The sequence below is a fragment of the Onychomys torridus genome, chromosome 14, assembly GCF_903995425.1.
Source record: "Onychomys torridus chromosome 14, mOncTor1.1, whole genome shotgun sequence".
NCBI lineage: Eukaryota > Metazoa > Chordata > Mammalia > Rodentia > Cricetidae > Onychomys > Onychomys torridus.
The window spans coordinates 52,899,814-52,915,070 of record NC_050456.1 but is presented as its reverse complement, the minus strand read 5'-3'; the positions used below and the strand labels follow the sequence as shown (position 1 = coordinate 52,915,070).

General features: G+C 45.4%; 1 protein-coding gene across 1 annotated transcript in view; it reads left to right on the top strand.

Annotated features, from left to right (window-relative positions):
• Entpd5 (ectonucleoside triphosphate diphosphohydrolase 5 (inactive)) overlaps positions 1 to 15,257 on the top strand; it is a 36,569-nt gene that overhangs the window by 20,221 nt on the left and 1,091 nt on the right. The window contains exons 5-15 of the mRNA XM_036206630.1: positions 329 to 408; positions 2,411 to 2,554; positions 6,279 to 6,354; positions 6,567 to 6,602; positions 7,251 to 7,339; positions 7,613 to 7,692; positions 8,278 to 8,339; positions 9,115 to 9,216; positions 10,831 to 10,971; positions 12,288 to 12,344; positions 13,816 to 13,931. Coding sequence (XP_036062523.1) covers positions 329 to 408; positions 2,411 to 2,554; positions 6,279 to 6,354; positions 6,567 to 6,602; positions 7,251 to 7,339; positions 7,613 to 7,692; positions 8,278 to 8,339; positions 9,115 to 9,216; positions 10,831 to 10,971; positions 12,288 to 12,344; positions 13,816 to 13,931 — 983 coding nt within the window. The remainder of the gene's footprint in view (positions 1 to 328; positions 409 to 2,410; positions 2,555 to 6,278; positions 6,355 to 6,566; positions 6,603 to 7,250; positions 7,340 to 7,612; positions 7,693 to 8,277; positions 8,340 to 9,114; positions 9,217 to 10,830; positions 10,972 to 12,287; positions 12,345 to 13,815; positions 13,932 to 15,257) is intronic.

The window sequence follows — 15,257 nt, the reverse complement described above, 5'->3', positions numbered from 1 at the left end:
GTTGAGGATTTAGCTCAGTGGTAGAGCCTGGCAAGCACAAGGCCCTGGGTTCGGTCCTCAGCTCCGAAATTTTTTTTTAAAAAAATGTATTAACAGTTTGGGAAAAAAAATTCAGAGTTGGAAGGAGTAAGAGCTAGAGTCCCACCAGAGAGATGGCAAAGGGACCCTCTAGAGCTTCATAACACCCTGGGTCTCCCTTCCCAATGCATCTGCAAAGCATTCCTCACAGCTTGGATAGAGACTGTTGTAATCTATTAGATCATACAGCAGTGTCTAGAGATTAGCATCTGAAGTCACCCCTCCTCTCTCTGTTCCATGGACAAAATAGGACAGCTCCCCTTTCTGGAAGGTGAAATTTTTGATTCTGTGAAGCCAGGACTTTCTGCTTTTGCAGATCAACCCAAGCAGGTGAGTGTTATGATTGACGGGTTTGTTTCCATGTTATTTATGCTAGGGATCGAACCCAGGGTGAGTGCTCTGTGGCTGAGTTCTGTCCAAGAACTCCTTTTACTTCTTATTTGGGACAGCATCTCACTAAGCTGGACACAGCTGACCTTGAGCTCACTCAGTGGCATTAGAAGGCCTTAAAATTGTGATCCTCTTGTCTCAGCCTCTTGAATAGCTGTAACTAGACCTACAAAACCAGGCCTGGCTTAATTTGATGTTTAGGGTCTCAGTGCCTTGATAAGTCTACATCACTACACATCTCATGCTGTTCAGTAATAATATTGACGGCATATGAGACCATTTTTCCTTCCTTAGTGAGTCTTCTGAATAACCGTAACTGTATACCCCAGACTCAGAAGGAATAGGAAGAAGCTAGCACGTAGATTTTGGGAGCGGGAGAGATGCCTCAGTGAATAAGAATACTTGTCCAAGTGTGAGGAGCTGAGCTCAGATCTCAGCACCCATGTAAAGTTGGACATGCCATTGCCTGACTGCCTGTCACCACAGCACCATGGGGAGTGGAGACAGGAGGATTGATGGGGCTTGTAGGTGCCAGCCTAGCCAGGTGTGGTGGCTCACACCTGTAATCCCATCATTTGGGAGGCTAAGGCAGAAGAATTACCAAGAGTTTGAGGCCAATTCAGGTGACATAGTGAAGTGTTTTTGTTTTGTTTTGACATCCTGGGCTACAGAGACTCTGTCTTAAGCAAACAGATGGACAAATAAAACAGTGTGAGCTTAAAGAACTGAGATTCGTTTTCTAGTTCAGTAGGGAGATGACAAATGTGCTAGGGACTGAGCTATTGAAAGCGGCTACAGTAGCGGAAGACGGTTTGACATTAGGAAGGGTGACCCCTGTGTTTGCTAAGGGGAGGAGTGTGGTGGCTCCTACCTGTCCTGTCAGCATGTGGGAGGCTGAAGCAGGAGGATCAGAAAACCTTCAAGGCCTACATAGTGATACTTTGTCTTACAAGGTAGCTCATTATCAGAATAAATTTTCACTGAGTGAAGTAGTGGAATCACTTTTTCCATTTTATTTTGTGCATGGGTGTTTTCCTGTATATATGTCTGTGCACCATGTGCATGCAGTGCCTGTGGTGGACAGAAGAGGGCGTCAGATACCTCCAGGACTGGAGTTACAGACAGTTGTGAGCTGCCATGTGGGTGCTGGGAATCAAACCTGGGTCCTTGGAAGAGCAGTCGGTGCTCTTAACCACTGAGCCATCTCTCCAGCCCCAAACATGGAGTTTTAAATAATATCTTCATTTGTCATAGGTTAATGATCTGCTGTGCCATGCATGTTGGTATTGGTGATGTTTTAAAAAAGAACCTATCACATTCTACCCTAGAGGTCACAGCTCCAGCTAGTATTTTTGTGAGTGCTGTGCCTCATCCAGTGCACACGGAAGGTTAGTGGCAATATGAGACATACTTGCCAGCCCCTCGCCTAGAAAAACCAAGCCCCAGGAAAGCCATGCAACCACATTACATCAGCAACTTCCCTGACTCAATGGCCTAAATCTAATTTACAGAAAAATAACATAACAGTCATTCAGAACGACAGCTCTGTAAAAGAATAAGTTTTGGGCTGGAGAGATGGCTCAGCAGTTAAGAGCACTGACTACTCTTCTAGAGGACCCTGGTCCAATTCCCAGCACTCTCATGGCATCTCACACCTGTCTGTAACTCCAAGATCTGACACCCTTACATAGACATGCATGCAGGAAAACACCAATGCACATAAAATAAAAATAAATAATCTTTAAAAAAGAATAAGTTTATGACTCTCAAAAAGAAATGGAGTCTCCTCCTTTAAAGTGCTAGTTTCTCTAGGTTTTGCTTCTGCAGTGCAGGGGGGCTGGAGCACTCACTTTGCCAAATTCCTTCTGTTGCTTCCCCTGAAGGAATGGACCAGTGCTGCTAAGTGGCCTGCCATTGGATGAATGTGTTTTCTCTTTAAAAGGGTGCTGAAACTGTTGAAGAACTCTTAGAGGTGGCCAAAGACTCAATTCCCAGAAGTCACTGGAGAAGGACCCCAGTGGTTCTGAAAGCAACAGCTGGGCTGCGTTTGCTGCCAGAGCAGAAAGCCCAGGCTCTGCTCCTGGAGGTGAGATTTAAACCGGAGTCTTGGATAATGCTGGGTTTGGGATTGTTCCTCTAAGAAGTGACGTTGCTTTCGGTGTCCCATCACTGCTCAGTCATTTGTGGGGATAGTAAGCTAGTTGTTGACATTTTAAATTATCACCTTCAAAAGTTCAGAGTACTCCCATGGTATGCATTTATTTGTTTGTTTGTTTGTTTTGAATGTGTTTGTGTGTGTGAACTCAACATGTGCCACAGTACAGCATGGAGATCAGAGGACAACTTTCAGTTTATTCCCATCTTCCACCAAGTGGATCCTGGGGGTCAGACTCAGATCACCAGGCTTGGCGACCAGTGCCTTTACCCACTAAGCCGTCTCCCCTGCCCTCCAAGATAGTCTCTATTTGAGTTTTCTAGAGGTGTAATATAGAAACAGTTTTAAATGAACTCCGTTGAGGAAAATTGATATATAGTGACATATGTCTATTCATAGAGCTGGGGACATAGCTCAGAGTGTTATGTGAGCATCAGGTCCCCAGCACATACATAAAAACATCAGGTATGGTGGCACACTCTCAGAAGTTCATGTTGGGGAGATGGAGATGGGATCCCTGGGGCTTGTTGGCCAACCAACCTAGCCTGATCACCCAGGTCCCTGTGAGAAATCCTGTCTCAGAAATTAAGGTGACAGACCTTGAGAAAGGAAACTCAAAGTTGATCTCTGCCCTACATACGTCTGTGCACACAAGTGTGTACACACACATGCAAACGAGCACAAACACAAGTTAAAATGTAAATATTCGTTGAAGTGTTCAGATAAAGGTGTTTTGACAAATAGAGACGGCTTTGTGCCCCTTGCAGTCAGTTTTCACTACCCTTGAAGCCAGGCAACCACAGAGCTGGTACTCTCACTGTAGATAAGGCTTGTTTCTTGTTATGTTTCATACAAATGGAATTATGCAGTTCATAGTCTGGCTTTCTTTCTCTCAGCATAAAATGTTGAGAATATTTTTTTAAAAATATTGCCTTTCAAATAAAAAATTTAAGTATAGTTTTATTAAACTTAATATTTTGTATTTTATTGTATGTACTTATATAATAAACATTAGATTTCATGTTGTAAAGAACATTTATAGGCAGAATCTCATTATAATAAAAAAAAAAAAAATCACCCAGAGTGGGAGTCTGCCCTCTAACATAGCCTCCACCTAAATCATGTTCTTGTCTGAGTCTGAGGCGAGTCGTCGACAAGGTCTTAGTGTCAACAGGTTTTCTTGACTCTCAGCACAGAGGGTTTGAGTCTCTTGTTGAAGCATGTCTGTGAGAATTCAAATCCTGATTCTTATTGAAAAGAGTTTTCTTCACATTTACTTCTTTTTATTTTACGAGTGTTTTGCTTGCATGCATTTATGTTTACCGATGCATGCCTGGTTCCTGTGGAGGTGAGAAGAGGGGTAAGCTCCCTTGAAACTGAAGTAATAGATGATTGGGAACCATTATGTGGGTGATGGGAACGGAACCAGGTCCTCTACAAGAGCAGCCATGCTCTTCACCGCCAAGCTATCTCCAACTCCCAGGATCTCAATTCTTCATCCTCATTCATTCATTCATCTACCTCCTGAGTGCTTCCCGTGTTTCATGAATTACTGGAGACATAGACAAGGAACAAAAGGATGGTCAATGCCCGTGTGGGGCTTACATTCTAGTGTTGGAAAGACAGAAAATGAGCAGCGAGGTATGTTAATAGAGATCATTTCATGCCCTGCAGATTCTGTGGGAAGACAGAAGAGGGTAAAGCATCTAGGGCGTGCTGGGTGGGGGCATTGCTGTTTTAGGTAGAGCAAAGTATGTGTTCCTAACTACTGAGCCATCTTTCTAGCCCAGTCACTTAGATGTAATTAATTTGATCAGAAATCCGAGGAGAATGAAGGATTGTACAAGACTTCGTAAGAAGATCTTTCAGACAAACAGCAGGTGCAAAGCTGAAGTCACACACAGCTTCCAGGAGGTCCTGTGGCTGGCTTGAGAGGAAGGGAGCGGTCAGGAAGCTGGGTGACAGGGATCAATCATATCAGTATTAAAAGACAAATAGACGTTTTTACTTTCTTTTTAAAAACTCTTGTATATATAAATATGTATATTTATGAGTGCTCTGTCTGCATGTATGCCTGCACACCAGAAGAGGGCATCAGATCCTATTAGAGATGGTTGTGAGCTGTCATGTGGGTGTTGGGGAATTGAACCCAGGACCTCTGGAAGAGCAGCTGGGCTCTTAACTGCTGAACCATCTCTCCAGCCTGAGTTTTTTTGTTTTTGTTTTTTAAAGGAAGTTATCAAGATGTTTTGAACTAAGGAGAAATAATCTGTTGTCCATTTTAAAAACTCACGCATCAGCATCTTCGTTTTGATTCCTCTCTCACCCACACAAGGTCGGCATGGCTGTGTGCACCTGTGGCTCCCTCACTGGGAAGACAGAGACAGGAGGGTCTCTAGGGCTTGTAGCCACTCACTGACCTCCAGGTTCATGAGACACTGTCTCATTTAATAAGGTGGAGAGTGATTGGAGGAGACACCTGAGGTTGGCCTCCATACACATGTGCTCACACAAAAATACATATACATAAACAAACAAACAAACAAACAGATAAATACAGTGTTGGCTGCTGCATTGAGAATAAACTTGGGGCAGAAGATGGGAGTGGAGAAGGCAAACTGAGTGGAGTCCTTTTAATTTATAGTTGGAAAATCCCCCATCTCTAATAGTAATGTAAAAATAAACTATAATGTAGGTCAGTGAAGTGACTCAGCATTAGGGGTGTTGCCACCATTATTGGTAACCTGAGTTTTGTTTGTTTGGTTGGTTTTGGTTGGTTGGTTGGTTAGTTAGTTAGTTAGTTAGTTTGTTTGTTTGTTTGTTTGAGACAGCATTTCTCTGTGTAGTTTTGGTGCCTATCTTGGATCTCGCTCTGTAGACCAGGCTGGCCTCGAACTCACAGAGATCTTCCTGCCTCTGCCTCCCAAGTGCTGGGATCCAAGGTGTGAGGTAACCTGAGTTTTATCTCTAGGACTTGCAAAGGTAGAAGGATCAGACTGACCCTTGAAAGTTGTCTTCTATTCTCCAGACATGTGTATGGCATGAACAGGCCCACACGAATGCACACATATGCACACTCACACACAAAAATCCATAAATGTAATTTTAAAACATCTTAAGGCCATAATGCATGTATCAGTGGCCTATATTTATGGAGAATCAGAAGCATTTGTGTAAGGTCTTCATTCAAACCTCCTAAAATAGGACTTCATAAAGCCAGATCTGAGGTCTCCCTAAGTCTCTGTAGGCCCTAGCAGTGCACCAAAATCCAGCAGAAGTAGAGTGCCTTAGCTCCTTTTAGGCTTATCAGTGTTCACTGCGTGTCTAGGTAGAGCTAATCAGGGGCTAACAAAGTTACAAGCTGTTGACTGGAGTTGGAAGGGTCAAATTTATGTTCTTCCCTAGGTGCAGCGGATAGTAAATTTAGATGGGTTTCTTAAGGAATCCATGTGCTTGTGTTTTTGCAAGAAAATGACACTTCCTTGCCTGGTTCCTTCTCTGGCTTCACAGGGAAAGGGGAGAATGCCGCTGTTGTTTTATCTAGGGAACAGAGCGAGGGCTGTTTTCTAGGACTTAGAGGACTCAGCCAGTGGGATCACTGGTGACCATTTGTTTACTGTTTCACAGAATCCAGACTTTTGCCCTGTTTCCCTAGGTAGAGGAGATCTTCAAGAAGTCACCTTTCCTGGTCCCAGATGACAGCGTTAGCATCATGGATGGGTCCTATGAAGGTGGGACAGAGGGCGAAATATGTACTTGGGTGAGAGGGGGTGGAATCAATGAATGATCCAGTTCAGGGGTCTGGGAAGAAGGGTCCAGCATGAAAGAAAGAGGAGCTAAGTAAACATGGAGGATAGGACAGGAGACAATGCTCTAACCATGAAATTTAGATAGGGTAGAGGGAAATGATCTGGAACGTAATCTTTGCTTTTCTCTCCTTTAGGCATCTTAGCTTGGGTTACTGTGAACTTCCTAACAGGTAAATTAAGTAAATCTTGAAGTTTCTCTTACAACCTTAACTGGCTTTTACAGTTTTTGTTTGTTTGTTTGTTTGTACCAGGAGGGTAAAATCCACTTCTCTCTTCCTGTGCTTTTTGGGGTGGAGAAATGACTCAGCAGTTAAAAGCACCCACTGTTCTTCCCAAAGACCCTTGGGTGGCTTACCACTGCCTGTAATTCCAGCTTCAGGCCTCTAGCCTCCAGACAGCCACACTCTGTGTATTTACCCACACATACACATAATTAAAATAGAAAAAAAAAAAGAGGGAGCCGTGTGGTGGCAGGCCTTTAATCCCAGCACTCGGGAGGCAGAGGCAGCCGGAAATCTGTGAGGCCAGCCTGGGCTACAGAGTGAGTTCCAGAACCAGCTCCAAAGCTACACAGAGAAACCCTGTCTCACAAAAACAAAAAAGAAGAGGTTTGGGAGATAAGCTAATTTTATAATCTGCTTTCAAGGCCTCAGCTGCAGCAGGAGGCCCTCTGTGTTCACATCAGCCTGCAGCCTCTGGACTCAGGGAGCAGTGAATGGTCACAAAATACCCTTGGTGTACAATAATAAAAGCAGGGGAGAACCTGCAGAGTGTCTGGATGGCCTGGGCACTCATTCACACCTTGCTGTCATTAACAGGTCAACTGCATGGCCATGGCCAGCAGACTCTGGGGACCCTTGACCTGGGGGGTGCCTCCACCCAAATCACGTTTCTACCCCAGTTTGCGGTGAGTCATTTTATTAAGGCCGTGTTGGCAACACACTTAGAAAGCATCATGGTGCTAAGAAAGCAGCATCCTATTTTGAGACATCAGCTCTACAGTGACTAGGCTAAGTAGTCAGTCAGTTAATGACTAGAGAGTCTCTGGTTCCTCAAGCCATGGGAGACTTGCAATGTCATCTTCTCCAGCTTTGATTTGGGGAGAGGGTTGTGGATAGTGGTACTAACATCTTCATATAATTGCAGATGCTGAAGTCTTTTTGCTTTCTCTGATTTGCAGAAAACCCTGGAACAAACGCCTAGGGGCTACCTCACTTCCTTTGAGATGTTTAACAGCACTTTTAAGCTCTATACACATAGGTGAGGAGGGGGTAGGGAAGAATAATAGTTCACATTGGATTACTTTTCCTAACTTTTCAAAGCATTTTCATATTTGCTACTGTATCTTATCAGCCTCAGAAAGTCCCTGCCGGTCCCCTAAGCCCTGTCTACTGAAACCTAAGCAATACAGCAAATTTGAGAAACTCAGGAGGCAGCCTGTTTGGGGCCTCAAAAGAATGTGATTTAAGTCAGTTTTTCTTCAGAGGAGAGCATGTGGAGAAGGCTCAGAACTCAGCCAGAGCGAGCTGGGCTCCAGGGTCAGAGACTAGTCTGGGGGTGACAAGAGCCAAAAGAACGAGAACTTTCGGGGGGCTGGTTCTCAGGCTGGACCACCAGGAACAACCCTGTTCTTCGGCATCGCACTCAAGAGCAGTTTACTGCCCATCTTTGGTCCACACTACAGAAGTCTCCCTGTATTGGTCATGTGAATAATATGACCAAGAGAAAGGGCAAAGTTTCTATCTTTCCAAAGGGAGTCAGAGAGACGACGTCACATTTGAAAAAGGCAGAGTGGGCTGAACACATCCAGGATAGCCTGGAATCGGTCAATCCTGTATTTTACAGTTACCTGGGGTTTGGATTGAAAGCCGCAAGACTGGCCACCCTGGGAGCTCTGGAAACAGAAGGTTTGTCTGAGCGCCAGTTCATGGTGGGAGACAGTGAGAGTGACACCAGATGCAGCTCGCCTCTTCCCTTCCTTGGCATTCATTTTATGGAGCCAGGGTTATGCTGACTTGAGTTGTGTGCATAACAGACATGAAACAGCTGGTGCTGGGGTATGTACTCATCACCTCGAGAGTGAGGGCTACTGATGCAGGACCTGTGACTGCAAGGCTGAAGCCTCGACAGTGTTTGGTAGGAGCTTGCACAAGCCTTTGTCAGGAAGTAAGGTCTGTTCAGTTTGCCAAGTGGGATGACTGAGCAGTTCCCTTTGTCTTCACAGCTGGGCACAGGCAGGACTGGCCGCAGTCCCAGTTCGGGGATGGGAACAAATCCTTGGCCTTCCTGTGCCCCAGTCTTTACCTAAACACGATGTGGTGGCTAGTGCCCTCCGGACAGTGCCTGGCTTGTCTAAGGTGGCACTGAGATGAGGAGTCCACAGCATTTCAGAGTTTGCCAGAGCTTCAGTTACATCTCCCTTAACCCCTCAACTACCAGTGGAGGAACTGTCCTCCATTAAAGCAAGGAGCTTACCCGACTGTGGTGTGAGAATCAGCCTCTAGTGTTGGAGGGTTCAGGACTACCACAAAGCCTGTGAAGAGTCCCTGTCAAGGATGCAGCCAAGGAGCTAACTTGATGAGCTCCAGAGGCCCGGTCCCCTTGATGATTCCTTTTGGCCTCCTGCTTCCTGCCCGCCTTCCCTCTCACAGGCTTGCCTTCTTGTGTTAACGCTTCTTTCAGGGACTGATGGACGGACTTTTCGAAGTGCCTGTTTACCAAGATGGTTGGAAGCGGAGTGGATCTTTGGGGGTGTGAAATACCAGTATGGTGGCAACCAAGAAGGTAAACGGTGTTTCCTCACTGGTTAAAATTGCCTTCAGAGTCCATGTTCTGGGAAGTCTTTAGGAAGCAGTTCCAGAGCCCAAGAGAGGCTTCACCATATTGAAAGCACTTACAGAGGCCAGCAACAAGGCAGCAGCTGCACTGCATCCCTGTCTGAGCCCCGTGGTGCGTTAGAGGCCTGTCGTAACCTCTCTGGTGCGGCGGCGGCGGCGGCGGTAATCCCTGTTTCAGGTCCAGTGTATGTTGAACGATTTCAGTTAGAGTAAAACTCCACATTGAGATAAGAATCACTCATTTTAGATTCATTAAAATCAAGGGGAATTTTGTTCTCCCGAGAAGCAACAAGCTTTCTGAACAATTGCTCACAAAGGCCGTGAAGCATAATGCAGGCAGAAAGAAGCACGGTGACTGTGACTGGTTTTGGTAAACACAGGTAAGGAGAGGAGCTGTCCTGGACCCCAGCAGTGAGGTTGAAGAAGGTTACACATTCTTTCAAGACTTCTCAGACCCAGCCACCTTTTTGTTTTCTTTGATTAATTTTATGGTTTTGTTGTTTTTAAGATTCATTAACTTTTTTATGTGTATGTATGTGTTTTGCCTGCATGTTTGTATATGTGCTATATGTGTGCCTCCTACCCATGGAGGTCAGAAGAGGGAGTCAGATCCCCTAGGAATGGAGGTACAGACCTCCAGTTGTGAACCTTCCCATGGTTGCTGGGATCTGAACCCAGGTCCTCTTCAACAGCAGGAAGTGGGGTTAGAGAGATGGCTCAGTGGTTGAGAGTACCTGCTGCTCTTTCGGAGGGCCTGGGTTCAATTCCCAGCACCCACATGGTGGCCCACAACTGTCCGAAACTCCAGTTCCAGAAGATCCAATGCCTCTTCTGGACTCTGAAGGCACCAGATAATATGTAGTGCACAGATGTTTGAGACAGGGTTTCTCTGTGTAGCTTTGGAGCCTGTCCTGGAACTTGCTCTGCCTCCAGACCCGTCTGGCTCTGCCTCCTGAGTGCTGGGATTAAAGGCGTGCACCACCTCCTGACAAAATAATAACATTTGTAAACAGCAGCCAGTGCTCTTCACTGGGTCCTATTTTCAGCACCAGGGATTGTGGTGGTGTTGCTGTGGTTCCAGACTTCAGCTACATACATGCACAGAGGTACAGCTGTTTCTGCTGCTCTGCTTTCCTCAGTTTCTCAGACTTAGTGAGCCAGCAGTCCCGGGCTCCAGTCTTCCTGGAGTGCAGGTGGGGCCTTTTACGTGTTGCCCTTCCCTCTCTGAACGTGCTGATGAAGAGGGTCCAGTCAGCACGTCTGTGGACAATGCGTGTCTTGACTAGCTTGGACCCTGTAACCCCTGTCACCGTAGCGGTCGGGTTAGCTCCACCTTCAGATGGCCCAGCTGTTTCAGGAGCTCTTCCTCTTCCTGTGTGAAGGTCTCAAGCCTGAACCTCGGCCACAGCTGTACTGCTCCCACTACTGCTGCTCAAGGACTAACGTTCAGCCGCCTTCATTTTCTTGCTCTTCTCCCACTGACTCCATCGGCTTGCCACAGACGGTGACTCTTGCCACCTCCTTATTCTCAAATGATGTCTGTACACTTTTGCCCTGACAGGGGAGACGGGCTTTGAGCCCTGCTATGCAGAGGTGCTGAGGGTCGTGCAAGGAAAGCTTCACCAGCCAGAAGAGGTCCGCGGGAGCTCCTTTTATGCCTTTTCCTACTATTATGATCGAGCTGCCGATACGCACTTGATTGGTGAGTTCACGCCTGGTGTCCGGCCCTGGAGGAAGAGAGCGGGACTGTGGGGAAGGGCAAGAGCACTAGAGGCTGTGTTGGTTGGAGTGGTTTTCCAGCTGTCTAGTGGTGTTATACTAGCCACTAGAATGGAAAGGTGAATATACCCTTGGGGTCTTTGGGGAGTGGAAAATGACCTCACTGTTCATAAAGTCTGTTTGTTTGAGGCAGGGTTTTCCTATGTATCCTGAGAGAAACCTTGGAGGAGTAAGGTTTCTTGTGGACCATGGCTTTAGGCCATGGTCAGCAGATTCCCTGTTTCTGCCACAGGAAGGCAGAAAATAACGGTGGAAGGGCTTGGAGGAGCAAAGTTGCTCACCTCATGGCAGCCAGGAAACACCTAGATAGAGCCTGCAACACCACATTCCTATTGACCATTCCCCACCTACGCCCCACCTCCAAAAGTTCCCGCTACCTCCCAATTACACTGTCATTTTATGAATACATCTGTAGTTCAATGCATTGATGAAGGCACATCCCCCATGGTCCAGTCACCTCTCAGTGATTGGGGACTCCCCTGTCTGGAGACCAAGCCTTCAACACATGAGCCTATCGGAGACATTTCCTCCAAATCATAACAAAATAACATACAGTAAGTGCACATGTTGCTTTCATACAGTTGGCCAAACCTTGCCATGTATGTACCTGTGAAAACACGCCACATTCAAGGTAGTATAGCCATCACCCCAATTTCTTGTACTTTTAGGAATTTTTTTTTCTTATCACAGAAGTTGTATTTTTGTTTAGGTGTGAGTACACACATGATCTGTCATGACCAGAGAGAGATGATTTTCTGCCCTGCTTATTGTATTTTTTAATGTAGGTGTATGTGTCTGCATGACTTTATAAGTACCATGTATGTAGGTGTCTGCACAGGCCAGAGGGCATCAAACCCTCTGGGACTAGAATTACAGGTGCTTATGAGCCACCTGATGTGAGTTCTGAAATCGAACCTGAGCCCTCTGCAAGAGCAGTAAGTGCTCTTAACCACTGAGCCATCTATCTCTCCAGACCCCCCTCCCCCATTTACTAAACTTTTAAATGGACCTACATTTTTATTGTGGTTAAATATATGATACAAAATGGGTGTCATACATTAATTGTAAATAAATAAAATAGGCAGTGTGGATTTGTATTCTACAGATATCATGTTTATGTATCGGTGTTTTATTTTGGAAATTCCATATATTTCTAGTTTTTGTTTCAATATATATCACTGGGATAAATGCCCTTGTTTCCTTGAAGTTTTTGACACCAGCTATTCTGTTTCATTTTAGATTATGAAAAGGGTGGTGTTTTAAAAGTTGAAGATTTTGAAAGGAAAGCCAGAGAAGGTAAGTGTCAGGAAATTCTTGAAGTTGGGTTATGAAGTGTGGCTGCCAGTGCAGGCCCTCTTGGGGCTGGCTCCTTTCTGAGCCTTCCAGTCTGCTGGAAGTGCATTAGGTACTGTCAAATAAGAATATGGGGATTGCCGGGCAGTGGTGGCACACGCCTTTAATCCCAGCACTTGGGAGGCAGAGGCAGGCAGATCTCTGTAAATTCAAGGCCAACCTGGGTTACAGAATGAGTTCCAGGAAAGGCTACACAGAGAAACCTTGTCTCGAAAAACAAACAAACAAACAAAAAGAATATGAGGATCTAAGACACTTCAGAGAAATAGTTAAAAAAAATAAACTTTCGGGGTTGGGGATTTAGCTCAGTGGTAGAGCCCTTGCTAAGGCCCTGGGTTCGATCCTCAGCTCCAAATAAATAAATAAATAAACTTTCTACATTTTTCCTATTATTATTATTATTGCATTACTAATATCTCTTTGTGGTTTTCGGTTTTTTTGTTTTTTGTTTTTTTGAGATAAAGTCTTATGTAGCTCAGGATGACCTCACATTTGCAGTGTATCTGAGGATAATCTTGAATTCTGATCACCTCTCAAGGGCTAGGCATGAGTCATCGTGACTGGTTTATGTGATGGTGGGGAAGGAATCCAGGCTCATGCATGCTAGACAGTCATTCTAACACCTGAGCTAACTATACACTCAGCCTGGCACACACTCTCTCTTTCTCTCTTTAAATTGGAATAGGTAGGGTTATCAGCAGTAATAAAAAACTGAGCACCAGAATGCATGGGACATCCTTGAGAGAATAAATCTAAAAGACAAATGATCTTTTCCAGTGGCTACAGGAGAGGGTTAAATTATATTTCTATGTGCTTCAGGCCTCAACTAGGGACTTGGTATTAAGTGGCCATAGTATGTTACAGAAATTTGAAAAGCAGGGTACAGAGAATATAGCTCAGGTGTTGAGAATTTGCCTAGTATGTTCAAGGCCCTGGGCTTGATTTCCAGCAGGGCCTGCTCACCCCTGCTCACCCCGCCACACCCATAACTGGCAAATAAACTAAAATGCACATAAATTAGAATAGATGATTTTTTTTCTTGGTTTTTTGAGACAGGATTTCTCTGTGTAGCCCTGGCTGTCCTGGAACCCATATGGCCTAGAACTCAGAGATCTGCCTGCCTCTGCCTCCTGAGTGCTGGGTTTAAAGGTGACCACTGCCACCATGCCCGGAGAATAGATGATTTCTTACAGGAAATGTGCAGATTCTAAAGAAGCTGTGGTCTTGCAGAAGCAATCAGTACACACAGTTATACAGTACACAGTACACAGAAGTATACTATATGCAGAAGTATACACTGCATAAGCTAGACTCCAGGAAGCCCACTCACCAATTAAATGGAGACAGTTTTGCATACTCAAGCCCTCCATCTCTCAGTTGCAAACTTGAATGCTGTTTGCCCTCTCACTTTTAGTGTGTGATAACTTGGAGAGCTTCACCTCAGGCAGTCCTTTCCTGTGCATGGATCTCAGTTACATCACAGCTTTATTAAAAGATGGCTTTGGCTTTGCAGATGGCACCCTCTTACAGGTAAGGAAGAGCACTAGAATCGTGTTGCTTTGGGAAAGAACTTGTTTAGTAGTCAGAGAAGCAGGTGTTCTTGTTGGGGCTGAAGCCAGGGCACCCTGCTAGATACCACAAACGCTTGGATACAGTTACAGTCTCTGAGTGTAGTACCAGGTGTGGTGTCCTTCAGGACACAAGGCAGAAAGATTTGGAGCCCAATGAAGATATTCGAGTCACGTTTAAGAAGTCAGTTTAGAACTCAGTGAGAAGCACTGAGAAAGAGAGGGGGGAAATAAACATCCAGAACACAGCACAAGCAAGTTGGAAGGGCTATGCTTCCTGAATCCCAGGTTCCTCATCTTGGGTTTGTATACCCTCACCTGCCATGATCATGTGGTTGTAAGAACTTAAGCTGAAGTTTGTTCAAGAGAGCACAAGATACGAAGTAGCTGGGGTCCTCACAGACTTGCTTTCAGAGAGGCTGTGAGGCAGATAAACCTGCCTGGGAACATTGGCTTACCCCTGGTCTCATTTGTACGGTGCTGTCGACACTGAGTGGCTGACCTCATCAGTGTCCCAAGCATCTGTAGTGGAGCCTGTCTATTCTAGGTCTGCTGGGTATTTAGTTGAATCTCTTCTAATAGATTGTATGCAGCTTGAGGACATGATAACATGCTAACCATCTTTATAAATGTAGTTTGTAGTCAATAGTGGTATAGGAAGTAAGAAAATGAAATTCATAAGATATATTTTAGAGGGGCTAGAGAGGAGGCTCAGTGGTTAAGAGCACTTGCTGCTCTTGCAGAGGATCCAGGGTTGGTTCCCAGGACCCACATGTTGGCTCACAACCACATGTAACTACAATTCCAGGGGATCTGATGCTGCCTTCTGATCTCTGTGGGTACTAGGTACATGCATGGTCCACATACGTACTTGTAGTTGAAACATTGATATACATAAAATATACAATTCTTCTAAGACGTGCTTACAATTCAGAGGTTCAGTCCATTATCGTCATGGCAGGAAGCATGGCAGCACACAGGCAGACATGGTGCTGGAGAAGGAGCTGAGAGTTCTACATCTTGACCCACAGGCAACAGGAAGTGGTCTGGGACACTGGGTGTGGCTTGAGCATAATGAGACCTCAAAACCCACCTCCACAGTGACACACTTCCTCTAACAAAGCCACACCTCCTAATAGTGCCACTCCTTATGAGCTTATGCGGGCAGGTACATTCAAATCACTACACTGCTCTTCCAGAGAACCTAATCAGGTGGCTCACAACTACCTGCAACTCCAAGAGATCCAACACCTCTGACCTGCACAGGCACCTGCACTCATGGGTACGT